Here is a 25,809-nt window from a genome sequence, read left to right as displayed (position 1 = left end):
CCATCTTAAACTCATATCTAGGGAAAATTGTTTGTGGATCCCAAAATATATGTTATTCTCAGAATAAAATCTAACCCACTTTTTTCTGCAAAATCAATTGTCAAGTCGATCTTTTATACAAAGTTCACTCGCAAGAAAGTGCCCAATAGTATTCTCATATTACTAATGAATTTTCAAATTTTGAACAGCCCAAAAGTCTTCAGAGACCAGAAAAAAATGATAGAGACTGATGAATTGGGGAATGAAATAGTTCATAAAAAGCGATGATGTAGGCTAAGTTAACTGGGACATGATACCTTGAATGATATATATAGTAAGACATAAAGATGGGTTGAGGAAAACATACCATTCATCCAATTCTTAGGAGGTTGGAAGTGGTATGCAGTTCTATATTGGTTGCTGGCAATAGAACAGGTCTCCTGATCAGATTCTGGAAATAGGAAGACTCTGCGAGAAGCTGCTGCACCATTGCTAGTAAACACGAAGTGGTAACAGAGGAAGAAGAGGATCGGATGAAAGGAAGCCATGGTGAACAAGAAAATATGGAAGTGGTGAGACAAATGAGGGCTTATGCATGAAGACAAAGTTGCATAAAATACGCAAAGGAGGGTTTTTTATTGGGTAGTTGGAAGAAGAAAATATTAACAAAGAACCTCGGAGATGGTCAGATGACTAGACAGCTGATTCCATGTGCTCTCATCAGAAACAACACGATCGAGACACAGTAACCAATGGCTATCAATTATTTTTCCACTTGGAAAGCAAATTGCTCACCGATTCTATGGCTATCCATGGCAATGGCTCCTCGAGTTTCTATTAGAAACAAGATTATAGACGTTCAGAATCTCCCTTGTCCATTTTTTTTTTTTTAAATGGAAGAAATAAAATACTTCCACCAGCGATTAATATATTAATTAAAATAATAATAGTAAGTTATAAAAATGGAGACACACACTAGGATGTGGTCTCATCAGATGGTGCTGTGAATCAAAGTCCATTACAAAAACTCCTTTCCGAAAGAAGACCATATATAGCCCTTGTTGGGAGAATCCGAAGAAGAAAGAGCTATGGTTATAAAATTATCGTGTACCATGTACATCGGAGCTCCATTTTTCAAAACAAGTTCTGGCGGAGATTTCTGTGTGACGGGTCGTTGCCACTCCACTCTATCTCGGTCCTGAAAAAGGATTCAAGCCCCATCTCAAATAAGAGAATAAGCATGGCATAAGATCTGGAATAAAGGTTGGCCGCGAGTCTTACTTGAGCTCTGTAAGCCTTCGAGTTGGAGTTTTAGTCTTTCTTCTTACTTCAATCTTCAATTATCTAATCTAATCACTCGACCGATAGATTTCACTATGACTTGAAAGACTTGTGACAAAAAGATTATTTATAGGCCTGTTACAAAGAATATGTACAGGCCTATTGTAGATCTGCAGAGAGTTCTTTATAGACCATACTACGAAAGCCATTGGAACTCCCGTGCACGTCTTTCGGACATTCATGCGATACTTTGCGTTGAGCTTCTGATCGCTGGTGGCCAATCCTGTTTCTTTTTCCTCCAAAGGGACATTAGACAATAATCCTCACTCGATATAAAAGTTCAGATGGAGGATATTAGATGATATTCCTCACTCATTATAAAAATTCAGAAGTAGGAGAAGGTAGAGTTTTCTACTACCACCTGCTGTAGCTAAAAGGCGATTTACAGGATTAAGCAGCAGCAAATAATAGATCAAAATCCATGATGGCACTTTTTCACATTGAGAAATCCTATCTAGTCACGAAGAGCAGCACTTCAGCATTTGCTTCCCACTCAGAAAATAGATTTGGAGGAGTGCTCCGACTGGTCCCATTAGAACAGAGGTTTGAAAGCCCTTATATTATGTAAGGTCTATAGAAAAGTTACTTAATTTTTTCATTTTTTGCTTCTGCTGTCCATTCTTTTAGCAGAGAGATAACTGTTTTTCTGACTTCTGAAAAAATCTTAGCCTCGAACATGAAAATTCTTTTGTTGTGTTCATTCCATATACACCAATAGAAAATAGCTGTTAGGTAATCCCATGCTTGGTTCTCATCTCTGTTAATCCCATTTGATCTCCATGGCCTCCAGAGATCTTTAAAATTATATAGTAGGTCACCGCAAATGCATCCATGAGAAATTGACTCCCAAAGTTTAAGCGAATACGTGCATGATGTGAATAGGTGATCAGTTGACTCTGAATGGTTGTTACACAGCGGACAGGATTTTGGTCACTGAACTCCTTTCTTCCTTAGGTTTTCTGCAGTGAGGATCGATCTTGTTATGGTAACACAACCAGATGAAGATTTTGATCTTTTTCGATAGAGACAGCTTTCAGACTATAAGCCTAATTCGAGAGACTATTCCACCATGCTTTAAAAGATGATAAAAACTCTGAACAGAAAATTTTTCACTTGTTGTCCATCTCCATTCCCTTGAATCGACGTTATCCATCAATGTGATTTTGCTGAAAAGAGAGGATAATAATTGCATTTCTGCCAATGCCAAAGAATTCATTGGAGATCTGAAGTTTGCTAACAAATTGTTCCTTGAGAGAAAGGCTATTAAGCTTATGTCTCTATTAGTATTGAGTATGAATAATGTAGGAAACTGATTGCAAGAGATGTTTCCATCAATCCAGTTATCGAACCAAAAGGAGATCTGATTCCTGTCCCTGATGATCAGGAAGGAGCTTTGTTAGAAGATTTTAAAGACCTTTAGTATTTCTTTCCATAATGGGGAAGCAAGTTGAAAGAGATGTTGCATTGGTTCTAAAGGGGACTTTCTTGAGTAGTAAATTTGATTTATCAAGCTCCTCCATTGTCTGTCATGCTCTATGAAAAACTTCCACCACCATTTTGTTAGGAGGGCTTCATTCATTGTTTTGATATCAATAATTCCAAGACCACCATAGTTTTTAGGTCGGCTGATACTATTCCAACTGGCAAGGTATTTTAGTTTGCTTATCAGATCCTGAGTAGTACGACAATCTCCCCAGATAAAATCTCTGCTGATCTTGTTGATATTGTGGATGATTGAATTGGAAATTTTTAGAACTAACATCCAATACACTGAAATTGCTCTCAATACGGAATTTACTAGAGTAATTTGACCTGCCAATGTAAGAGAGTTTTTCTTCCAACCACTTAGTTTCTTGATGATTTTTTCTTGGAGGAAATTCCAATGACTTGATGGAAGGATAGAATGATGCAATGGCAACCCCAGATATTTGATGGGTAACTGGATGGTTTGACACTTCAAAATTTCTATTAGATTCCTCATTTTATTGTCGGAGAGGTTGATCCCTACCGGCTGTGATTTGTTGAAATTAATCCTTAACCCAATCAGAAGCTTGAATGAGAGAAGGATAAATTTTAGAATGTTTGCATTTCTAGTGGATGCATCATAGAAGAGTAGGGTGCCATCAGCAAATTGTAAGCATTGGCATTGTTTTATTACCTCAATATGGCCGATACCATTGATGTGCTTGGATGATTGTGCCAGTTTCATAACCCTAGCAAGATGATCAGCAACTAGAATAAAAAGCATTGGAGAAAGGGGGTTACCTTGTTTTAGTCCTTTCTTATTTCGGAACCAGCTCCCTGGCTGTCCATTTAGGAGAATGGCGGATTTGATGAATAAGATGGAAGATATCCAAGAACACCATTTAGAGCCAAAGCCATGGTGTTTTAAAAGATTTTGTAGAAAGCTCGAGGATACACTGTCGAATGCTTTCTCAAAGTCAACCTTACAAATAAAACCTTACTCTTTTTCCTTTTCCAGAAAGATATGATTTTTATGGTAGAGATGAAACTTTCATGGATTAATCTTCTAGAAATGAAGGCAGATTGGGAGGAGAAGACAAGTTTTTCTAACTTCTATTTGAGCCTATTAGCAAGCACCTTGGAAATCATTTTAATGATCCCATTTTTTAGACTGATAGGTCTGAAATCTGCAACCGTTAAACCCTCAGCTTTGTTTGGAATTAACATGATGTAGGTTTGATTCAGTCTAAAGATATCAATATTTTGTCTATAGAAGCTGTCGAAGAGTCTGAATATATCGAGTTTAAGAGTTTCCCAGAACTTTTGATAGAAGGATACAAGGAATCCTTCAAGTTCAGACAATTTGTATTTTTGTTGAGATTTGATTCTCGAGATTCAGTCCACATTGAACCACAGCAAGGTCCGCGATGACGAATGGAGTCCAACGAGCCTAAGATCACCTCAAACGAAATGCGAATGAAGGAGATACATCCGACTGAAGTTGGCACAAAATTCAGAGTGGTGGAGGGCCGGCGGCGTGCCGGCGGAGCGGCGGTGGCACGGCCACATGCGGCAGCGCGTGGCCCGGGTGCGTAGAGCCCGGCCCAGCATGCGGAGCGCGTCCTAGGCTCGGGGGCACGGCCCAGGCCCAGGCGTGCAGGTGCGGGCTCGGCCCAGGCCCCCGCGCACATGCGTGCAGGCTCAGTTCCCTGATATCTCGTTCTATGGTGGACTGGGCGGTCCATGGCCGGGCACATGGACCGTGTGGACATTTTTCAGGGGTTTCTCATGGTCCACCATGGATTGAGCGCGTTTCACTTCCCGTTTCTTGCGGTCTACATCTTATTCCATGGACCACATCACGATCGGATGGCCCTGGGAGCTGCCGGTCTCGATCCGATGGTTCAAAGGAGTTCTCTGGGTGTCGTGAGGAGTCCTAATCCTATTCTTTGATAGATTTAAGCCTTTAAAAGGCCCTGATCCGTGAGCAGGAGCCATGGCGCGGTTTCATCAGGCAGAAAACCCAGAGAATAGAGAGGCGATGCGGTGCTGAGAGGCGCAGGAGTAGGGCTTTTGGATAGCGGACAGCGATCGCTTCAGGAGTTCAGGAGGGTCTTCCTAGAGAAAGAGCTTTTATGAGGGAGAGCTTCCTATGAGGGAGAGATTGGGTGTACGAGAATTGAGGGTATAATTTTCTCTTGTAATTTTTCTCTTTTCTCATAGTGAAGCTTGCATGCCCAATGGAGGTGAGCCCTTTTTTGGCTGATTCACATATCTGATTATTTTTGTTTTATTTCTTCTTTCTTTTTACTACGACACGCGGTATCAAAATGATCTTGGGAGGTGCTGTCCTGGCCAGACATCCACCAACAGTGGTATCAGAGCGAGACAGTACAAGGATGTAGATTGCAGCGATGGTGAGCAAGACTGAAGATGGAAAAGATAGGATCAATCAAGATGGAGATCAACAAGTTTGATAGAAAGAGTAATTTTTTCTTGTGGCAGGCAGGGGTGAAGGACGTGCTCATCCACCAAGGGTTGATCGATGCTCTCTTATGCGAGGAGAAGCCGACCATCATAGAGGTGTAGGATTGGAGACGGCTCCAGATGAAGGTGGTAAGTACCATCCGCATGCATCTAGTGGATAAGGTGGTGATCCATATACTTGGCGAGACTTTCTGATGGTACTGTGGTCAAAGCTCGAGGAGTTGTACATGACGAAATCTCTCACCAATATTTTTTTCTTCTGGAGGCAGTTCTACCAACTGTGGATGACTGAGGGACAGAACGTGCAGGAGCATCTCAGCTACTTCCAGAAGATCCTCATCGATCTCCTCAGCGTTGGCAAGAAAGTTGAGGAGAAGACCAAGATGCTGGTCTTGCTAGCATCGCTCCCCCTTTCGTATGAGTCCTTAGTGACTGCTCTTCTAGTGAGGAAGAGCACCATCAAGATGGATGAGGTCATCGCAGTGATTCTCCAGAATGAGGTTCTTAGGAGGGAGAATCTAGCTTCAAGCTCAGATGGTGGCAGCTCAGCTTTAGTGATTTCTGGAGGAGCAAGAGGCGGTAGACGGAGCGACAAAAGATCGCGACGAGGGCGGTCCAAGTCTAGGACGAAGGACTTGAGCAAGATCAGATGTTATCGATGTGACGAATTGGGGCATCTAGCCAAAGATTGCTCTCAACTCAAAGATGGGATGATGGCTACCGTAGCGATGGCCAGTAGCGATTCAGAGAGAAATATCCTGGAGATATCTGATGAGGTATCTACTTCTTTTCAGTAGTAGATTTTAGATTCTACATGCACCTATCATGTATGTTGCAGAGAAGAGAAGTTTAACTCCCTGGAGAGCAGTGAGGGCACTGTTTATCTGTCGGATGGATCGAGCTGTGCAATCAAAGACATTGGGACAGTCAGCTGGAGGACACATGATGGTGCAGTGAGAAAATTGGGGGAGATCCGATACATACCCAATTTCAGATGAAATCTTATCTCACTGAGCAGACTGGATTCGAGAGGCTATAGGATAGTAGCTGGTGGAGGAATCCTGAAGGTGTTGCATGGTGATAGGATTTTTTGGAGGAGAAGAAGAAGACGATAGGACATTACTACCTGTTGGGGAGCCCAGTGCGAGGTGGAGCTCCAAGTGTGAGGAGGACATTACCACTTGGAGCCCAAAGCAAGGTGGAGCTCCAAGTGGAGGTAGATCGGGCACGAGACGTGAGACTCAGGAGGATGAAAGACGATATCGCAAGATGAGATTTCTATTGTCGTAGGATAATATCCCAAGCAAATCTCAGGTTAGGAGGAGCACAGCATACGATGGAGATGGAATCGAGTGGCCTGGCTTGACTCCCATGTCTGCCCATCCATGATCAGCAAGCGAATGCCCCAGGGCATGAGGACGAGGAGATCCAGAAGCTTTCAGAGTTAGGAGGAGACCGAATATCGAGTTGAGGTAAAAATTGTTAGGATTTGACATCTTAAATTTTGATCCATATGGAGCCTACAGCGAGGTCTGTGACGATGAATGGAGTCCAACGAGCCCAAGATCACCTCAAACGGAGTCCGGATGAAGGAGATATGTCTGATTGAAGTTGGCACGAAATTCGAAGCGGTGGAGGACCGGCGGTGGCCGGCGGAGCGGCGGTGGTGCGGTCGCACGCGACAGCGCGCAGTCCAGGCACGCAAAGCCCAGCCCAGTGCACGGAGCACGTTCCAGGCTAGGGCGCTCGGGCGGGGCGCGGCCAATGCCCAGGCATGCGGGTGCGGCCCAGGCCCACGCACATGCACAGCGCGGGCTCAGTTCCCTGATATCCCGATCCATGGTGGACCGAGCAATCCATGGCCGGGCGTGTGGACCGCATGGACGTTTCCCAGGGGTTTCTCACGGTCCACCGTGGACTGGGCGCATTTCACTTCTCATTTCTCGCGGTCTACGCCTTATTCTGTGGACCACGTCACGATCGGATGGCCCTAGGAGCTGTCGGTCTCGATCCGACGGTTCAGGGGAGTTCTTTGGGTGTTGTGAGGAGTTCTAATCCTATTCTTTGATGGATTTAAGCCTTTAAAAGGTCCTAATCCGTGAACAGGAGCCGTGGCGCGGTTTCATTAGGTGGAAAACCCAAAGAACAGAGAGGTGACGCAGTGCCGAGAGGAGCAGGAGTAGGACTTCTGGACAGCGGACAGTGGTCGCTTTAGAGGTTCAGGGGAGTCTTCCTAGAGAAAGAGCTTTTATGAGAGAGAGCTTTCTATGAGAGAAAGATTGGGTGTACGAGGGTTGAGGGTGTGATCTCCTCTTATATTTTTTCTCTTTTCTTATAGTAAAGCTTGCATGCCCCATGGAGGTGAGTCTTTTTCTCGCTGATCCATGTCTCTAATTGTTTCTGTTTTATTTTTTCTTTTTTTCTGCTATAATGTGTGGTATCGAAAAGATCCTAAAAGGTGGTATTCTGGCTAGATATCCATCAACAAGCCAGGTCGAATACGGCGTTCTTGATTTTTTTCTCTGAGAAGGCTTCTTCAAGGTTTTTAAGTTCGATTGTGTCATCTTGATACAGATTCTTTCAGTCAGCTTGAATAATTTCTTGATGCTCTATTCCAACCTTTCTACTATAGTAAATTCAAAAGACCTTCTGAATTTCGTCTTGATTTGATAGAATAGTTCCCTCATGCTGAATCTCTGAGATTTTTTTTCTTCTACGATTGCTTGCTGAGATGTGGAAGAAACGCATGTTGCGGTCTCCCTCACGGATCCACCAATTCCTCGAATGCTGTTTCCACATAATCTCTTCTTGAGTCAGTATTGATTCCAGTTCGTTCTTCAGCTTATACCATTCTTCGAATTCTTCTGATGATAACCCTCTACCTTCTTCAGCCTCGTCTAATTGTCCAATGCGAAACTCCAACATATTTTTCTTTTCCAATAAGTTCCCAATTATTTTATGACTCCACTCTCTCAATTTGGACCGAAGAAACCTCAATTTTTGAACCAAGTTTGCAGCAGCATCGGTGTGACCTGGTGCACCTACCCACCATGATCTAATAAGATCATCGAATCCGGAGTAAGAATACCATAGATTTTCAAAACGGAACAGCTTGCAAGCCTTTGAGAAACGACTCTGTTGAGGTAGAAGAGAAAGCAACATGGGGACATGATCTGAAGTGATTCGGATTAATGTGTTCAATGAGGTCATGGGAAATAGCTTATAGAATTCGGTTGAGATGAAGCACCTATCCAATTTAACAAGACTCGGGTTCTCTCGAAGGCTGGACTAGGTGAATTTCTTGGAAGGGCTGTTAATCTCAATAAGTTCCAGTGAATTCATGAGATCGTTGAACATTCTGAAGGCCATGGGGTTGTCAGTTGATCCAAAACGATCTGAAGAAAATCTGATGGCATTGAAGTCACCAACAACGATCCAAAGACCTGGTGTGAAGGTTCTGATATTCCTCAGCTCTTCAAAGAAAGATATCCGACTTTTGTTGTCGTGCGGACCGTATACATTCGTAATGGTCCGGGCAAGATTTTGTTGTAGTGATGGAATAAGTGCCTTTATGAATAGGCCTGCCTATTGTGAGGTCAGTATTCCAAGCTGTCAAAATGTCTCCTGAAGAACTGTTTCTCAAAACTGTCAACAGCTCTCTTGTACAATTTTTGTATTGTAGATTATGGTATCATTATGGATAATTGTTATATTTTTGTATTGTAGATTATGGTATCATTATGGATAATTATTATATCATGATGGATAGTCCTTATTTATTTCCAGCATACGATGAGGCATTATTGATGCAATATATGATATATCATGATGACGAAAGAGCGCCGTCTATCTCCAAGATAGATAACATGGTAGCTATTCATAATAATACTGCACGTTGATGATACCATATCTTGTAGTGCAGAAGTAGCATTGCAAAAGATCTTTTTTCAGAGATAGTCATTTTGAGTTTCGGACATTGACTAAAATAGGGTTGTTGTTTTTGTCTCCATCCAATAGCGAGAATTCTTAATTTCTCGATCTTCTTGACAAGAACTTGTGACTTTTCATATCAAGCTTGCAAGATATTAGTTGTAGGTTTTGTCTGATCATACATGGTTGTCTGCCGGATAGCCTGTCTAACTTGGTGAGATTGCATTTAAAACTTGCAAGAATTGTTTAGCCACAAAATACTCAGATTGCCTATTTTTTTAAGGGTAAGCCAATACCTATTAATGCTTCATGAGGTAATACATCTGCGATAAATTAGTTGGCTACTGGTTTTCTTGTAGATAAGCATATGGCCGAATAAAAAAAAAAAAAGATTATCCTTTGAGATTCATTGCCAAGTAGTGAATATTATAAAAACAATATTTATGGTGCTTTGGCAAATGGATCAAGCAATTAGACTTCCTCCTCATCTATGAAAGTCAGTCTAGCCATGAAACTTGTTATAGTCTGATCAGCCAAGCTCATAAGGTCGGACTGGCTCCCGGGATGCACCCATAGCTACGTGGGAGTAAGACAGTCCCACCTGTCTAGGAGGTATTGTCCACTTTGGGGAGTGGACTCCACATGGCTTTGTCCTTTGGGACCATGTTGCGTGGGCCAAAAGGCACCTCTCAGGGGGCTAGAGGGTGTCGAAGCCTTATAAGACAATGTGGCTTGACTGAACAACCGATGTGGAACAAAAGTCTCGCTCCCTCCGCAACAGTGGCCCCCCTAATCAGGGGACCGAGCCTGTTGGGGGGAAACCTATATGGGCTACCAGTGTTATGATCCGATCAGTCAGACTCATAAGGTCGGACCAGCTTTCGGGACACGTCCATAGCCACGTGGGCGTAATGCGGCCCCACCTACCTGTGAGGTATTGTCCGCTTTGAGCGTCCCTGTGGGGTTCCTGCATGGCTTTATCCTTCGGAGCCACATTGCGTGGGCCAAAAGACGCCTCTCAAAGGACTAGAGGGTATCGAAGCCTTTTAAGGCAAGATGGCCGGACTAAACAACTGATGTGGAGATAAAGTCCCGCTCCCTCTGCAACAAAACTCAATTTCTGAAGAGCGTGAACAATCATGGAAGTCAGTCCAGCTCATTTCCCCTGTTTCGCGGATTCTTCACGTCAGCTGTGGCTCTTACAACGTGGTAGAACCATTCTAACTAATAATTTCTCCCCTGTTTCAACAGTTGTGATGACCCCCAATTTCTGCTAAGAATCATGTGGTGCCAAAAAAGTCATAGTAGTTTAGGAATAAGAAATGGGAAGTTGGATGGTTATTTTTTTTGATGAAAGTTAGATTTCATTTATCAGAAAAAGGATGTGTCCCATCCATTCATTTCAATTGGAAATGAAATGAACATGGTACAGCAGGCTAGCATAAAGAATGCAACGAAGAGAAAGCAGAAGAAAATATGGAATCTAGGTTTCAACCTTATCAAATTTTATTTGAAAAGTTTACATACAACGTGTGGATGCCTGAGCATTCCTTGTATAACCTAAGCATGCCCAGCAAGCACATTGTTCACATGAATCGAATGAGGCTTCAGACAAATTAAGAATATGACCCATTAGTCTCCTCCATGTTGATTTCTCATGACTATCTATTCACCTTCTACATTTATCCAAGGTTTGGCCATGTCCCATGCCTGAAGTTTCGAAACCTTTACGGTCTCGGTTCCATTATTGAATGCATATAGATGGATGTCGCCTGTCACAAGGACTTCAGGGTAAACTCTAGCAGTGATGCATGTTCTCCCTCCACCAGCAAAGCTCTCTACGACTGAATGATCAATCTGTATTCAAAATCCTCAGTGTCAGAAGTCCTTCAGATTACATGTTTTTGAGGAGTATAAAACATAGTTCAGATGACATATGGTCATATGTTTATTTAGCACTCTAATTACAAACTAGCCAGAAAGATCAAAGAACTAAAAATTCATCAACCCACCAAGGTCCTCAGAGAAATCTTTCCTTCCTTTTTTATGTCTATATCCACAAAGCTCCCATATGCTGGCTTGTCAACTTCTGGTCTCAAAGAGGATCTGCATTTGGAATCAAAAATAGAACAGTAACAAAACATGCAGAAACTCAGCAATATGTGCCAATCTTACTAAACACATGGGTCATTATAAATTTGAAAGCAGACTGATTGCATGACAAGATTTTGATACAGGGGAAGCCTCAAAATAATTTTGCTATAGGCTTATCATAAAACAAAATGCTTTTAGTGCCAAGAAAGTTGTACTGTAGGTTTGGTGTAAAGTTTTTGGTAGTTTCAGTTTCCTCCTACATGTTTCATAGTAAGACAAAGTTGCATCAGTTACCTCCTTTGGTCAGAACACAAAAGAACCATGTGTCTGTTGTGAGCTTTATATACCCTGAAGAAGACAGCAGTGTGTTCCTCTAGGTTATGAGAAGCCAAGATCAACAGCCCAAAGGGCCCAAGCCCACCTTGAACAGAAGCATCCTCGTCACGACAAAGCTTTGGAGGGTCTATCAGCCAAGAAGGATCGAAGGGCTTTGCTATCTCTAGGTTTGGTAGCTCAAAATCTACTTCAATATCTGCCTGTTTGGAAGATCAGCACAACAAAAACCACCATACAGAAATGACATTAGGCTAACATCTATAGCATTGGAGTATTATTTTGAGGAGCTAAAGTAGTAGTATTTTTTAACACCAAATCAGATATTAGATGAAGGACTAGCCTGTGAAGCTTTTACTCCTTTGATTTCAAAGAGGCCTCCTGTTTTGATCTCTGTGTTATGCAAATGGGCTCCATTTCTTCTAAGAGATTCAAGCTCTTTAACAGGCCATTGTACCAGTTGCCTTCCATTGCTATCTAGCCAGATAGTCCTGGGAACTGCCTGAAATCCACCAGGAGTAAGGGTTCCTTTGGTATAAATTTGCAGAGTCAAAAAGAAATTGAACTTCCTCAAGCAAGAGATTGAATAAAATATAGATGTTTTTATTGCAATATGAACTTCTATTTCTTATGAGTTGCTAGCTGATAACCAGATGATATACCTCAAAATACTGTCGAGAGAATTATTAGAGGAAGAAGCACACATTAATAGAAAGTAAAAGAAAGAAACCATGATATTTTCTAAAGGGAGAAAAGCACCAATACTGTGATGCAAAGCTCGAAAGAATATGATATGCATGACTAGCAACATGATTGATCTCCTTTCTAAAATGAGATCCTCTTATTACAACACAAATAAAAAAAATAAAAGATACTGATTTCCATTAACTATTGGTTATCATCAAAAATGATACAATTAATCTCATCTTAATATATAGAACTTCTAAGTTCTACCTACTTGTGTTTGATAAGGACTCACCTGAATTCCTTGCCACCCCTTTAACAAACCATCAGCCTTGGTGTCCGATTCATTCAACCAAGCCCACAAGATCCTCCGCTTCTTCTTTACATCGAAGAACGTCTTTGAAGCATAGAAGTTGCCATAATCATACCTTAACCATGCCCGATAATCATCGACCATTTTGTCTGGTACAAAAATGTCCTTCTCAAGATCATACCTTCCTAACATATAATGGTCACTGTGCGTCTCGCCCAAGCTCATCTTCAGCACATGCTTCACATCTTTGGAATTCTCTGATGTATCCAAGCCTTGCCTTCCCTTTGATAGCACTGGATAGAAGTCAGGGCACTCCCACATGCCCGAGCCTCTCGAAGTATGCAAGGGAGATGCAGCTCTCATCCAATGCACAAAGTCACCACTCTTGTACAAGATGGCCGTTCCATTCCCCTCGATCTCAGCCCCCACAGCCACCCTCCAATGGCCATCAGAGCCATGCCAAGCAGTCATTGGGTCTCTGAACTGGCTTGCATTGATCCCATCGACCGGTTCCATAAGCGGGTTGTAATCAGGCTTCATCCACTCCCTCAAGAATGGATCCGACAGGTTCTTCGGGAACGCGACATTCTGGACTTGCCGGTTCTGTGTGTCACTGCCTGTGTAAAGGATCACAGGCTTGTTGCCAGGAAGGATTGTTGCGGAACCCGTCCAGCATCCATTAATGTCGAAGGGCTTGCTTGGTTTGATGGCAGGATCTTGTGGTGTCCAGTTGATGAGGTCTGTGGATGTGGAGTGTCCCCAGGTGATATTGCCCCACACTGCGCTGAAGGGGTTGTACTGGTAGAAGAGGTGGTAGATGCCATTGTAGTACATGGGTCCTGGTTTGGTGTTGGAGGTGGTTATAACCTTTCAAATTTCAGTTGGAGAGGGAACATGGAACGGATTTGTGGGAATAAAGTAGTACATACCATTTGGGTCTTTGGATCAGTTGATGGGCCAAGTGGTGTTTGGGTGGCAATGGCATGCAAAATATAAAGACAAAGTCAGAGCTTAGCAAAATCGTAACAAATCTATCACATTATTCCAACATAATATACACCAAAAAGAAATATATGTGCTTTTACCCAAAAATAAAAAATAAAAAGAAAGAAAGATATATGCGGACGAACGTATATAAAATCCGTACGCTCACACAATTCTAGCGCGCAGGCGGCGCCTCTCGTCCCTTCGTCCGCAACCCCGCCAAGCATCCTAACCTCCGGCACCAACTCCAACTCCGATGCCGCCGGCGTCTGCTTCCTCCCGGCAATTCCCGTGACCTCATCCCACCAAAATGCTCGAAAGGTGGAGTTGGGTCGTTTAATGGGGTGGCGACGAGGGCAATCGAGCAGTCAACTTCGATGGCGGGACATGGTGGTCGTGGCGGCGGCCAGCGAACTGGGGAAGGGCCGGTGGGTGTCAAAGGTGGTGAGATCTCTGTGAAGAGTGGTTGGGCTAGCGATGTACAGCATCTGTTCGATTAAATGATCGAGAAAAGATGGCTTTTTGGAGTTTAGTGGTATCGCGATATGCACTCTGTGCTCTCCCAATGGGGACGAGGTTGAGTCGTTGAGACGAGTTCTTGGGGCTGATGCTATAGCTTAGCCAAGGCTAACATATGTTGCTTCAATTTTAGTGTGAGAAGACGATATTGCGCAGTTTGCGATTTGGGACATGGCCTAAATAGTTTGCTATTTTGGACGCACCTAATTTACGATTAAAATTAGAATCAAAATAAATTGAAATAAAAATTAAAATAATTATATTTTTTAAAATATTTGATTCATATCTAAAATTATAATTAGAATTAGAATGAGATTTAAATACTAAAAAAAATATTTATTAAATTTTAGAGGATTGAGACATCTCATTTCTCTCTACAATTGAAAGACGAGAATAGAATTTTTACTAATCAAACAGTTAGAATGGAAGTTATTCATTTCTATTCCTATTCTTATTTCAAAATTTGATCCCCACCCCCCATTTCTATTCCTATTCTTATTTCAAAGTTTGATCCCCACCCCCGTCCCCTCCCCCGGCTCTCAAAACCAAATATTTTTTTAGATCTTCAGGCCAATTCAATCGAGATTTGTCAATTCTGTTTGTGCGTAAGGCTTTTAATTATGGAGACCTCGACTATCTTGGCAGCTACCTCATATCGACATGGATAAAGATCTTGATTTATCTTGATCAGTATGAAAATTTCAGAAAATAAAAAAATAATCAAGATTCATAAAAACAAATAGATCTAAACCAAATTCCTAACATAGTGTTAAAGCTATTTCTTGATAACCTTGTATATCATGGTCAAGCGTCCAAGAAGAGCTGACCTCGAGCCCTCCCAAAAGTAAACGTTCTTTACGGCAGTGACTAGCGAGAATGACAAATTTTTTGGTAAATTCACAAATTTTGGCTGTTAGTAAGCCAGATGATGAACATATTCAAGATGAGGTATGAAAGGCAATGCAGTTGGGTGATTCTTATTGATCATTCTAGCACCAACAAAGAGAATATGATAACTCCTTTTTCATTTTGGAAGAACAGCATATTCTTTGCAGAAATCAATTGTTCAAAATTTTGTAGTTATTGATTTTGCAAGAAAATAAAAAGATTATTATTGTTATTATTATTTATTATTATTATTATTATTATTATTATTTGCTGCAAAACAAAGCACATTAGGATTTCTCAACAATTTCATCCATAAGCCCAAATATGAGACATGCAAAAACTAAACAAATATGTATTGGATGTTCCAAATATATATACTACATATTCAATATGTATGTACTAGGCATTCAATAAATATGCATCCCCATCTTAAACTCATATCTAGGGCAAAATTGTCTGTGGATCCCAAAATATGTGTTATTCTCAGAATAAAATCTAACCCACTTTTTTCTACAAAATCAATTATCAAGTCCATCTTTTATATCAAACTCACTCGCAAGAAAGTGCCCAATAGTATTCTCATATTGCTAATGAATTTTCAAATTTTTGAACAGCCCAAAAGTCTTCAGAGACCAGAAAAAATAATAGAGACTGATGAATTGGAGAATGAGAAACAATTCACAGAAAGTGATGATGTAGGCTATGTTAACTGTGGACAAGACAACCTTGAAAGATAAAGAAGACCTAAAGATGGGCTGGGGAAAACATACCATTCATCCAGTTCTTAGGAGGCTGGAAGTGGTATGCAGTTCTATACTGGTTGCTAGCAATAGAAGAGTTCTCCTGAGATTCTTGAAATGTGAAGACTTTGCGAGAAGCTGCCGCACCATTGCTCGCTAACACAAAGGAGTAACAGAAGAAGCAGAGGATCGAATGAAGAGAAGCCATGATGAAAAAGATAATAGGGGAAGGGGTAAGAAAAATGAGGACTTATATAGGAAGACAAGTTGCATAAAACGAACAAAAGAAGAGTTTTTTTTATTAGGTAGGTTGGAAGAAGAAAATATTAATAATGGATCATGGAGATGACTTGACAGCTGATTCCATGTGTTCTCATTGGAAACAACATGATAAAGATGCAATAACCAATGGCTATGAATTATCTTCCGCGTAGAAAGGGACTCCTGCACATGGAATTCAAATTGTTTACCGAGTCTATGGCAATGCATGACAATGACACCTAAAGCTTCTATTAGAAAAAAGACGCAGTAATTTTGAGTTTCGGATGTTGACTAAAACGGGGTCGTTTTTTTTGGTCCCCATCTGATGGCGAGACTTCTCAACTTCTCAGTCTCCTTGACAAGAACTCGTCAATTAACTTTTCATAGAGAGCTTGCAAGATGTTGGTTTTTGGTTTTATCTGATGCATAGTTCGCTGCTAGATAAACGTGTTTTACTTTGTGAGATTGCATGTAGGACTCGCATGAATTATTTACCCATAAGTTATCCAGATTGTCCCATTTTTTAAGGGTAAGTCAATACCTGTTAATCCATCATTAAGTAATACATCTGCTGTAACTTAGCTGGCTTTTCTTGTAGATAAACATATGGCAGAATGAGGGGAAAGGAATATCTTTTGAGATTCCTTGCCAAGTAGCGAATATTATGAAGACAGTATGATGGTGCTCCAACGAAAAATGCGGAACAGTTCATTAGATGTACTTGTAACTGAACCTAGAAGACGCAAACCCCAAATTATTAAAGAGACGTTCAGTTCAGCCACATCATATCCTCGCAAGCATGATCGACAGAAAATATAATACTTAGGGCCTGTTTGGATAAATTGGACTAAAAATTCTATAAGACTCACAAATTAAGTTAGTACAATCCACAAAATTAAAAAATTACAGATGTTGGAACAATTCAACCGACTTCCACTTCCGACTATAGATCGGCCTCATAAACACAACATGCCGAATCAGTTGATCGACCAACAGTCGGCCATTCTTAATCATCAACAGACAACTTGGTTAATCTCCAACGGAAGATCATCGACATATCAGAGTTACCGACCGATGCTCATTCGAACCTCCACGACTACCAACATACTACTATTACCGACATACAGTCGGGTTACTTGAAACTGCCAACGTAGAAGACCAGAATGTGATCAATGGCAGGTATAACCGTCCATCCTACGATCACATAATGCTGAAATATGTGGAACCCACGTGTCTAACTGTTATGAACAGTTATCGACTACATGTCACGATCATTAATGGGCATAAACAGCCCATTAACTCCATGATTATGGCTTGATAAAAAGTGGGACCACGTGCTCGACGGTTACTTCTGAATCATCTATAAAATGGAGGTAAATGAATAGCATTGGTTAGACAATTTTGGGCTGAGACTCTATCATTTTAAATATTCTTTATCTGCTGTTTACCACTTTTTACTGATTTAAGCATCAGATGGTCTCCGTCGGACACAATTTCGGTCAGTGTGGACTTTATTTTGCAGATGCTCTTCACTGACGATAAACGCAATAGGAGATTGGTTGCAACAGATTGGCGCGTCGGGTAGGAGAGAAATCATGACAAAAATCAGAGCTCAACACTCAACAAGATCGGCAAGACAGTCTTTCCATCGGAAACATATTCCTCCTCCACCTCTATTGGCAAAGCCCAGCTCTTCGCATCTTGTGGTTACCACAGACGCACAAATTGTTGCATTAATACAGCAAATGAAGATATTAACAGAGGCAGTCCAAAGCCTCCAGTAGCAACAAACTCAGCAGCAGTAGCCATCGGTGGAGGAGCCGGTGGCTCATTCAGTACCGTCTAAGCACAGTCGCCATCCTCCACAGCGTTCACCTTCTTCATCTCCAGAGCGGCAACTATCTCGACACTCTCATCGAGACGAGCAACCGTATTTTCAGCACTCCCATCGTGCTGCCCATTCTTCATGGCATTCTCCCTCTCCTTCTCGTGTACATAGTATCAGAAAGGGAAAAAGGCCACGTACACTTTCTGCTTCTCCATCCTCAAATTATTCGGAGGATTCTACCCTCGAATTGTTCTGGCAATGATGGCTCGACGACTACGAGTGCAAGTTCAAGAAGATCGACCATCAGCTTGCTCGACATCAGGTGGAAAGTCGGAAGTCCTCCAATGACTATGACTTCCGTACTGTCCAACCTTTTTCTTAGCACATTCTATTTGAATCGATTCTGTCTCGATTTAAAATATCGTAGATGGAGCCATACGACGGCTCCACCGATCTGATCAACTATCTAGAGAGCTATAAGACTCTCATGATGATTCAGGGGACAACCGACGCCCTCTTATGCATCGACTTCCGGATGACTATTCGGAAAGCTACTCGAGCCTGGTATTCTGGGCTTTAGCCGGAGAGCATCAACTCCTTCGAGCAATTCAAGCATTCTTTCATGGCCCACTTCAGCACTAGCCGAAAAGTACCATGGACATCGGACAATCTCTTCTCCATTAAGCAGGACAAGATAGAGACGTTGAGAGATTTTGTGGCTCATTTCAACACAGCCACACTTGAGGTCAGGGACCTCAATAAAGATATGACCATATCGACCATGAAGAGGGGTCTGAGGGGATCCAGATTCACCTATGCTCTAGACAAGACTCTCCTCTGGACCTATGCTGAACTTTTAGAGTACACATATAAGTATATCCGTGTAGATGAGGGCGCTTCTGACCGATGCCAAACTAACGAAAAAGATCAGAAAAAGAAGCAGAAAAAAAGTGAAGCTCCGATCGAATCAAATAGGCCGACTACCAATAAGTGAGCTTCACCTCGATGACGGAGTCCAAAACTAAACAGCTATGGCAGGTATGACTCTTATACTTCTCTTTCTTCTCTCCATGCGTAGATTTTGATGAAGATCGAAGGAGAGGAGTATCTTCGACATCTCCCACCAATAAAAGCATCATCGAGGAGCCGTGACAGGAAGAAGTACTGTTGATTTCATCGTGATCATGGTCACGATATTGAATAGTGCATCCAGCTTAAGTATGAAATAGAGGCCCTGATTTGACAAGGCTATCTTAAAAAATTTTGATGCGATCATTCGACTCAACCTCCCACCGACTAACAACCTCAGTCGTAAGCTGAGGAGATAATTAACAATCGACCAATGACGAGAGTAATCTATATGATCTCCAAACGATCAAAGAACTGGGGGGCAACTTTCGAAGAAGAGTTGGAAAAGAAACGACGACTCGATAATGTAATTACTTTTTTGAAAGATGATGTTCAAAAAATACAAACTCCCCATGATGATGCTGTCGTTGTCTCGGTGATGATAGCAAAGTATGATGTAAAAAAAATTTTAGTTGATAATGGAAGCTCAACAGATGTTCTTTTTTACTCGACTTTCTTCCGAATGCGACTACCGACTGATCAACTTAGAAGAATCTCGATGCTATTAGTCGATTTCACTGGAGATGCAGTTACGATGGAAGGAGAAATCACTCTCCCACTAACCACAGGAACAGATCCCCAACAAAGCACTGTTCTCCTAATCTTCATTGTCGTCCGAGTTCCATCAGCTTACAATGCCATACTTGGACGACTTGGACTTAATACTTTGAGAGCAGTAGTTTCAATATACCATTTGCAGATCTGATTCTCAACTAGAAATGGAGTCAGAGAAATGCGTGGAGATCAATAGCTTGCTCGATATTGCTTCTTTGTCTCTACACAAAATAATAAATCTGAAGACTCTTTGTCCGTTGATAAATTAGACCAAAGAGAAAATGAAGAAAGAGATGAACCAGTCGAACAACTAGTTTTCATCCCACTAAAAGAAAAAGATCCTGAGAAGACGGTCTAAATTGGATCACAGCTATCTGATCCGGAGCGACAATAATTAATAAATCTATTAAAAGCAAACGTCGATATTTTTGCTTGATCAGCAACTGATATGCCCGGCATTCTTCCAAAAATAATAACCCATCAACTAAATATTGATCCAAAAGTTAGAGCGATGAGACAAAAAAAAAGATCTTTTGCTCCTGAAAAGCAAAAGATCATCGACGAAGAAGTCGACAAGCTCCTCGTAGCTGGCTTCATCAGAGAAGTTAATTATCTCGATTGACTCGCCAAGATAGTGATGATGAGAAAAATTAATAAAAAATAAAAAATCTGCGTCAACTATACAAATCTAAATGAGGCTTGTCCGAAGGACAGTTTTTCTTTGTCAAAGATCGATCAACTAATTGATGCGACTTCGGGATACCGACTCTTAAGCTTCATGGGCGTCTTTGTATGTTACAATCAGATTTAGATGGCACCCGAAGATGAGGAGCACACAGCCTTCATAATCGATAAAGGCATCTACTATTACAAAGTAATGCCATTTGGTTTAAAAAATACTTGAGCTACTTATCAATGACTAGTCAACAAAATATTCAAGGCACAAATTAGATGAAATATAAAAGTCTACATGGATGATATGCTAGTGAAAAGCCCACAAACTTTTGATCATATTCGAAATTTGGAAGAAGCCTTCGGCACCCTTCAAAGATATCAGATGAAACTAAATCCAACCAAGTGTGCATTCGGTGTAACTTCTGAAAAATTTCTTAGATTTCTTATGTCACAACGAGAAATCAAAACCAATCCTGAGAAAATAAAAGCTATCATCAATATTAAGCATCCAAGTTTTAAAAAAGAGATACAACAACTTAATGGAAGGATCGCTGCATTCAGTCGATTCATATCAAGATCGATAGAAAGATGTTTGCCCTTCTTCAAGATCTTAAGACAAGCAAAGGACTTTATATGGTCAGATGAGTGCCGATAGTCCTTCGAAGATCTAAAATAATATCTGGTATCTCCATCGCTACTTACAAAATCAAAGGTCAGAAAAATTTTGTATCTCTATTTGGCGACTTCGATTGAAGCAGTTAGTTCAGTACTCGTCCAAGAGGATGAGAATCGAATTCAATGATTGATTTACTATACTAGCAAGGTGCTTCATAATGCTGAAATAAAATATTCAAGGGTCGAGAAGATGATCTATGCTCTAATCATATCATCACAGCGATTTCGCCCATACTTTCAGGCACATCCATTGTCATCTTGATAGATCAGTCGTTGAAGATAATTTTATACCAACCTGATACTTCAGATCGAATGGCAAAATAGATAATAAAACTTAACAAGTTTGATATCCAATATCGTCCATGTCCATCGATAAAGGTACAAGTTTTGGCCGATTTTGTTATCGAGTGTACTATACCTGATAATAATCTTGAGGATGAATCCAATGACAAAATAAAATAAGTTGCAACTCTCGAGCCAGACTTAACATCGGCGTGGGTGCTACATATTGATGGAGCATCTAATGCATTAGGCAGTGGAACCGGTCTCATCCTCACTAATTTCGAAGAGATTGTAACGGAATATGCCCTTCAATTCAATTTCAAAGCTTCAAATAATCAGTTGAGTATGAAGCACTCCTAGCCGGCTTAAAGATTGCCAAAGAGCTTGACATTGACAACCTAAAAGCCTTCACCGACTCACAGTGATTATTAGACAAGTTAAAGGCGAGTTTGAAGCCCGAGACTCTGTTATGATGAAGTATCTTTAGAAAGTGAAAGATCTTATGTCGACTTTAAAATATTTTGAGATCTCTCACATCCCAAGAACAGAAAATGCTTGAGCAATGCACTTTTCTGACTTGTGATCATTTCATTCAACTCGCTGGGTCGGACATTCGTTGAATACCTTGAACAATCGAGTATTGATAAAATCGAAGAAGTGCCAAAAGTTAATAATGAGTCAAGTTAAATGGACCCCACCATCTAGTACTTGACTAATGAAACTCTATCTGTAGATCTTTCAGAAGTCAAATGACTTAGATGGATGGCCACATAATATATTTTGATGAATGACCAACTTTATAAAAGATCGTTCTCTCTTCCTTTACTGAAATATTTGAGATCAGCAGATACCGACTATACACTCAGAGAAGTTCATGAAGAGATTTATGAAAATCACTTGAAGGATAAATTTCTGACTTATAAAGTCTTACGATAAGAATATTATTGGCCCACCATGAAAAAAAATACAGCTGAACTTGTTCGAAGATGTGAACCATGTCAGAAGTGTGCAAATATATGACATCAATCGGTCAGTCAGCTGACATCAATTGTTACACCATGATCCTTTGCATAGTAAAAAATTAACATACTTGGTCTTTTCCCTCTGACATCTGGTCAGAAAAAATTCATAATGGTTGCCATTGATTACTTCACTAAATAGGTGGAAGTTGAACCTCTAGCATAAATCACTAAAAGTAAGATGGAAGACTTCATTCAGAAATCGATCATATGCAGATTCGATCTACCACACACCATCATTACTGATAATGATCGATAATTCGATAATTAGATCTTTAAAGAGTTCTGTGTAAAATTTCATATTATGCACAAGCTCACATCAGTCGGCTATCCGCAATCCAACAGTGAGGTGGAGGTAACAAACCGAACAATCCTGCATGGTCTCAAAATCAGGCTGAATGAAACTAAAGATCTCTGGGTGAAAGAACTATATCCGATCTTATAGGCATATCGAATAACTTTTCGCATACCAACAAAAAAATCACCATTCAATTTGATCTATGGAACAAAAGCGATGATTCTACTTGAGATCAGATTACCATCAGCGAGGGTGGAACAATACAATGAGCCGAGTAATTCAGAATGTTAGAGAGTCGATCTAGACTTACTTTCGAAAGTCCGACAGTAAGCTCAAGTTCGGATGGCAGCATATTGGTAAAGAGTAGCCCGATATTATAATGCAAAAGTTAAATCGAAGGTCTTCCGTCCAGGAGATCTGATCCTAAGAAGGCAGAAGTCTCAAAACCTTTGGATCAGAAAAAATTATCTCTAAATTGAGAAAGATCCTACAGAATAACTGAGATACTTCGATCGGACGTATATCGGCTAGAAACTCTTGATGGAACATGTATTCCTTGGACCTGAAATATCGATAATTTGAAGATGTATTATCAATAAAGTTGTTCATATGTACAATATTCAGAATGAAATATTGAATTTTAGAATCATGAAAGCTTCAGCCAACTACAAAATGATAGTAGACCGATAAATGAATGGTCAATTCTTATCGACTGTATCTCGATTTCTCACTGTAAAAATCGACACACCGACTATATTTTGATTTTCACTATAAAAATCGATTCTAATCAAACAACTACTTATGCTGACTTAGTTTTAACTAAGCAAAATATTATGCCGATTCGACTTCGATCGAATAAAAAATATATCAATTTGACTACGATCAGTCGAAGGATATTCGGTTTATCACTGTTTATTAAATATCTAGACATACCGACTTGACTACGGTCAGTCGAAGGATATTCGTCTTATCACCGTCTATCCAAATACCTAAAAGATAAATTATGTCGATCGATATTTGATTAATAGATAAATTCTACAATAATTATTATTGAATATTCGATTCGTCGATTGATATTCGGTAGTCCGACTATGATTCTACGACATTGAAAGTATACATAAAGAAGAGAGAATTTATACTTTGAAAATTTTTCTTTTTATTCATTGAAGGAAAAGTTATCTAATTACAAAATTTATTTAATTACAAAAAAAAGTAAAAATGCTACATTGATCACCAATCATTTTCTTCATCATCTTACTCCGGTACAGCTTCGATAGTTGGAGCAGATTCTAGTACAGTCAGTGCGTCATCTTTGATCGGTGTGGTGTCCTCTTCAGCAGCTTGTTTTTTTGAAATAGGAGGAATGATGCTGCTCAAATTCAAGTCCAGATACAATTTACCTTCTGCATCTCGACCGTCCTCATATTCGACGTAGTAGGAAGTAAATCTGCCTTTGAAAATTTTTTCTTTGAATTCTTCCGAATTCTTGAAGTTCTTGATGGTCAGACTCAGGACATCTCTCGCCAACTCAGCTTCAGCTTTTATGTAGGCCGACTCAGCATCGGCCAGTGTCAGCCTTTCCAGGGAGGTTCGATGCCTTCCGCATTCTGCTTCCAGCTCTTCAATGTGGCCGTCTCTCTCTCTCCAGAGTCAACTGATAGAGTGCTTCTTGCTCCTGATCCGAGACTCGAAAGATGCGATATTTTGATGAGCTGACTCAAGCTCGATTCTGGATAACTGAAGGTCGGCCGTGATGGGAGACTTCTTCTTGAAGCTTTTTCTCCTGTTCAGTTGCCACCTGCAGTTCTTCGACGGCAGTATTTTTCTCAGCGGTGATGGCCGCCACCTTATCCATCCAAGATCGATGAAAGTCAGCAATCTTTCGATACCCGCGCTCCAAAGCATGCATATCGTGCGCCCACTGAAAATAGAAGACAAGTCAAGTTAGATTTTAAAAAAAAAGGAGGAGGAATGTCAGAAGATTACCCCAAGTATCACTGGATAGAAGGAAGAAAATATTTCGAACACCGTCTGATTCTTTCTGTTCTCCCTATCTGTCGGGAGAAGAGCAGTTTCAATAAGCCACTTGGCCAATGCCGAATTGGCCAAGGTTGACTCACCTTTGAAAATCTTGATGTCAAAAAGTATGGGAAGGCCCTCAGACAACCCATCATCAGTCAAAGTCATCGATGCCTTCCCCCAATCTCCGATCGACGATCCCGTGCTTGAGACCATCGAAAAGTCGATGCTTGACTGCACCCGAGAACGTTCCACTGGAAAAACAGCTGGCGCAGTCGTAGACTGCTTGGATTTGGCCGCGACTCCCGTTCCAGTCCGAACCTCCTCCGATGGAGCTGCCGATGGTTCTACCACAACTCCGTCGTCTCTCGCTGTCTCATTTTCAGTAGATAGTGCCACAGTCAGAAGAAGCATTGTCGGGGCCGACAACACTAGGACCGACTCGAGAACTATCTCCGATCAAATGTCGGATTCTCTCGCTGGTACCGATGGAGTAGCGACCTGACTCTTCTTCGGCGGTCAGGAAGGTCTAGCTTCAGCTACTGCCTTCTTCTTAACAGTGTGCAAGCGGATGTCGGTAGTTGAAACTCGGATCCTTGTCCGCATAGTTGCAATCAAAAGAAAAGATCAGTACATAATTCAGAACAAATAAAAAGAAAAAATGAAATGACCGACTATATTATACCTAAGGAAGTTACCGAACTAAGTCCGGTATCAGAGAGAGCTTGTTTGGTCATCAGCTCTTGTTGCGGTGGAACTTTCATGTCTTTTAGTCAGAGAAAGTCTTTTCAATCATCGGCATCCACCCGACTGTTCTCATTGGGGCTAGTTCTTGGATTGCCCCAGCATGAAGGAAAGCCCCAGGGAGAAGAAGAAGAGACAAAAAAAAATTGATTCTTCCATCCATGAATGGACGATGAAAGATTGGAGATGAAAGAAAAATCTTTCTTCGGATTGAAGAACTACCAACCCTTGGCCTTAGGATGATGATAAAGGACAAAGAAAGATCGAAAGAGAGAAGGATGAGGTTCAGTCAGGATAAGCCGACATAACAAAGCAAAACTAATAATCAGCCGGATGAAATTCGAAGCCAGCTGAGCAGGACAGAGACCAGAGTAATCAAGAAGATTTCAGATGAACTTCAAAATTGAAAATCGAAGACTAGTCCGAAGGTCCTCGACATAAAATGTAACCTGGTCCGGAGGAGGAGAGTTCACCTGACTATCCGGACCAAGAGCGAAAAGCTGATATTGCTCTGGGATACAGTACTATTTTCGGAGCCATTCAATATTGGGTCCAGATAAGGAAGAAAC

General features: G+C 41.0%; 1 protein-coding gene across 1 annotated transcript; it reads right to left on the bottom strand.

The window, feature by feature from the left end:
* Positions 1–10,685: 10,685 nt before the first annotated feature.
* On the bottom strand, positions 10,686–16,014 carry LOC105038260 (beta-fructofuranosidase, insoluble isoenzyme 4). The gene is made up of 7 exons (XM_073258349.1): positions 15,787–16,014; positions 13,555–13,563; positions 12,608–13,464; positions 11,968–12,130; positions 11,590–11,827; positions 11,214–11,307; positions 10,686–11,058 (listed from the first exon to the last, which is right to left on the bottom strand). Exons 1-7 carry the CDS (start codon positions 15,962–15,964, stop codon positions 10,867–10,869), a joined length of 1,731 nt encoding a protein of 576 aa, XP_073114450.1. The 5' UTR covers positions 15,965–16,014; the 3' UTR covers positions 10,686–10,866.
* Positions 16,015–25,809: the final 9,795 nt, after the last annotated feature.

This window comes from Elaeis guineensis, chromosome 1, assembly GCF_000442705.2.
Source record: "Elaeis guineensis isolate ETL-2024a chromosome 1, EG11, whole genome shotgun sequence".
In the NCBI taxonomy this organism is placed as follows: Eukaryota; Viridiplantae; Streptophyta; class Magnoliopsida; order Arecales; family Arecaceae; genus Elaeis; species Elaeis guineensis.
This window is presented reverse-complemented; position numbering and strand designations above follow the sequence as displayed.

What these genes read in the sequence shown, in the direction of transcription:
- LOC105038260 (XM_073258349.1), bottom strand. Translation starts at nt 15,964, where the DNA reads ATGGCTTCTCTTCATTCGATCCTCTGCTTCTTCTGTTACTCCTTTGTG. An exon ending in AGGGGTGGCAAGGAATTCAG is followed by an intron (nt 12,131 to 12,607) that starts GTGAGTCCTTAT and finishes GGTGGATTTCAG; the next exon opens with GCAGTTCCCAGGACTATCTG. An exon ending in AGATTTCTCTGAGGACCTTG is followed by an intron (nt 11,059 to 11,213) that starts GTGGGTTGATGA and finishes TTTTGAATACAG; the next exon opens with ATTGATCATTCAGTCGTAGA.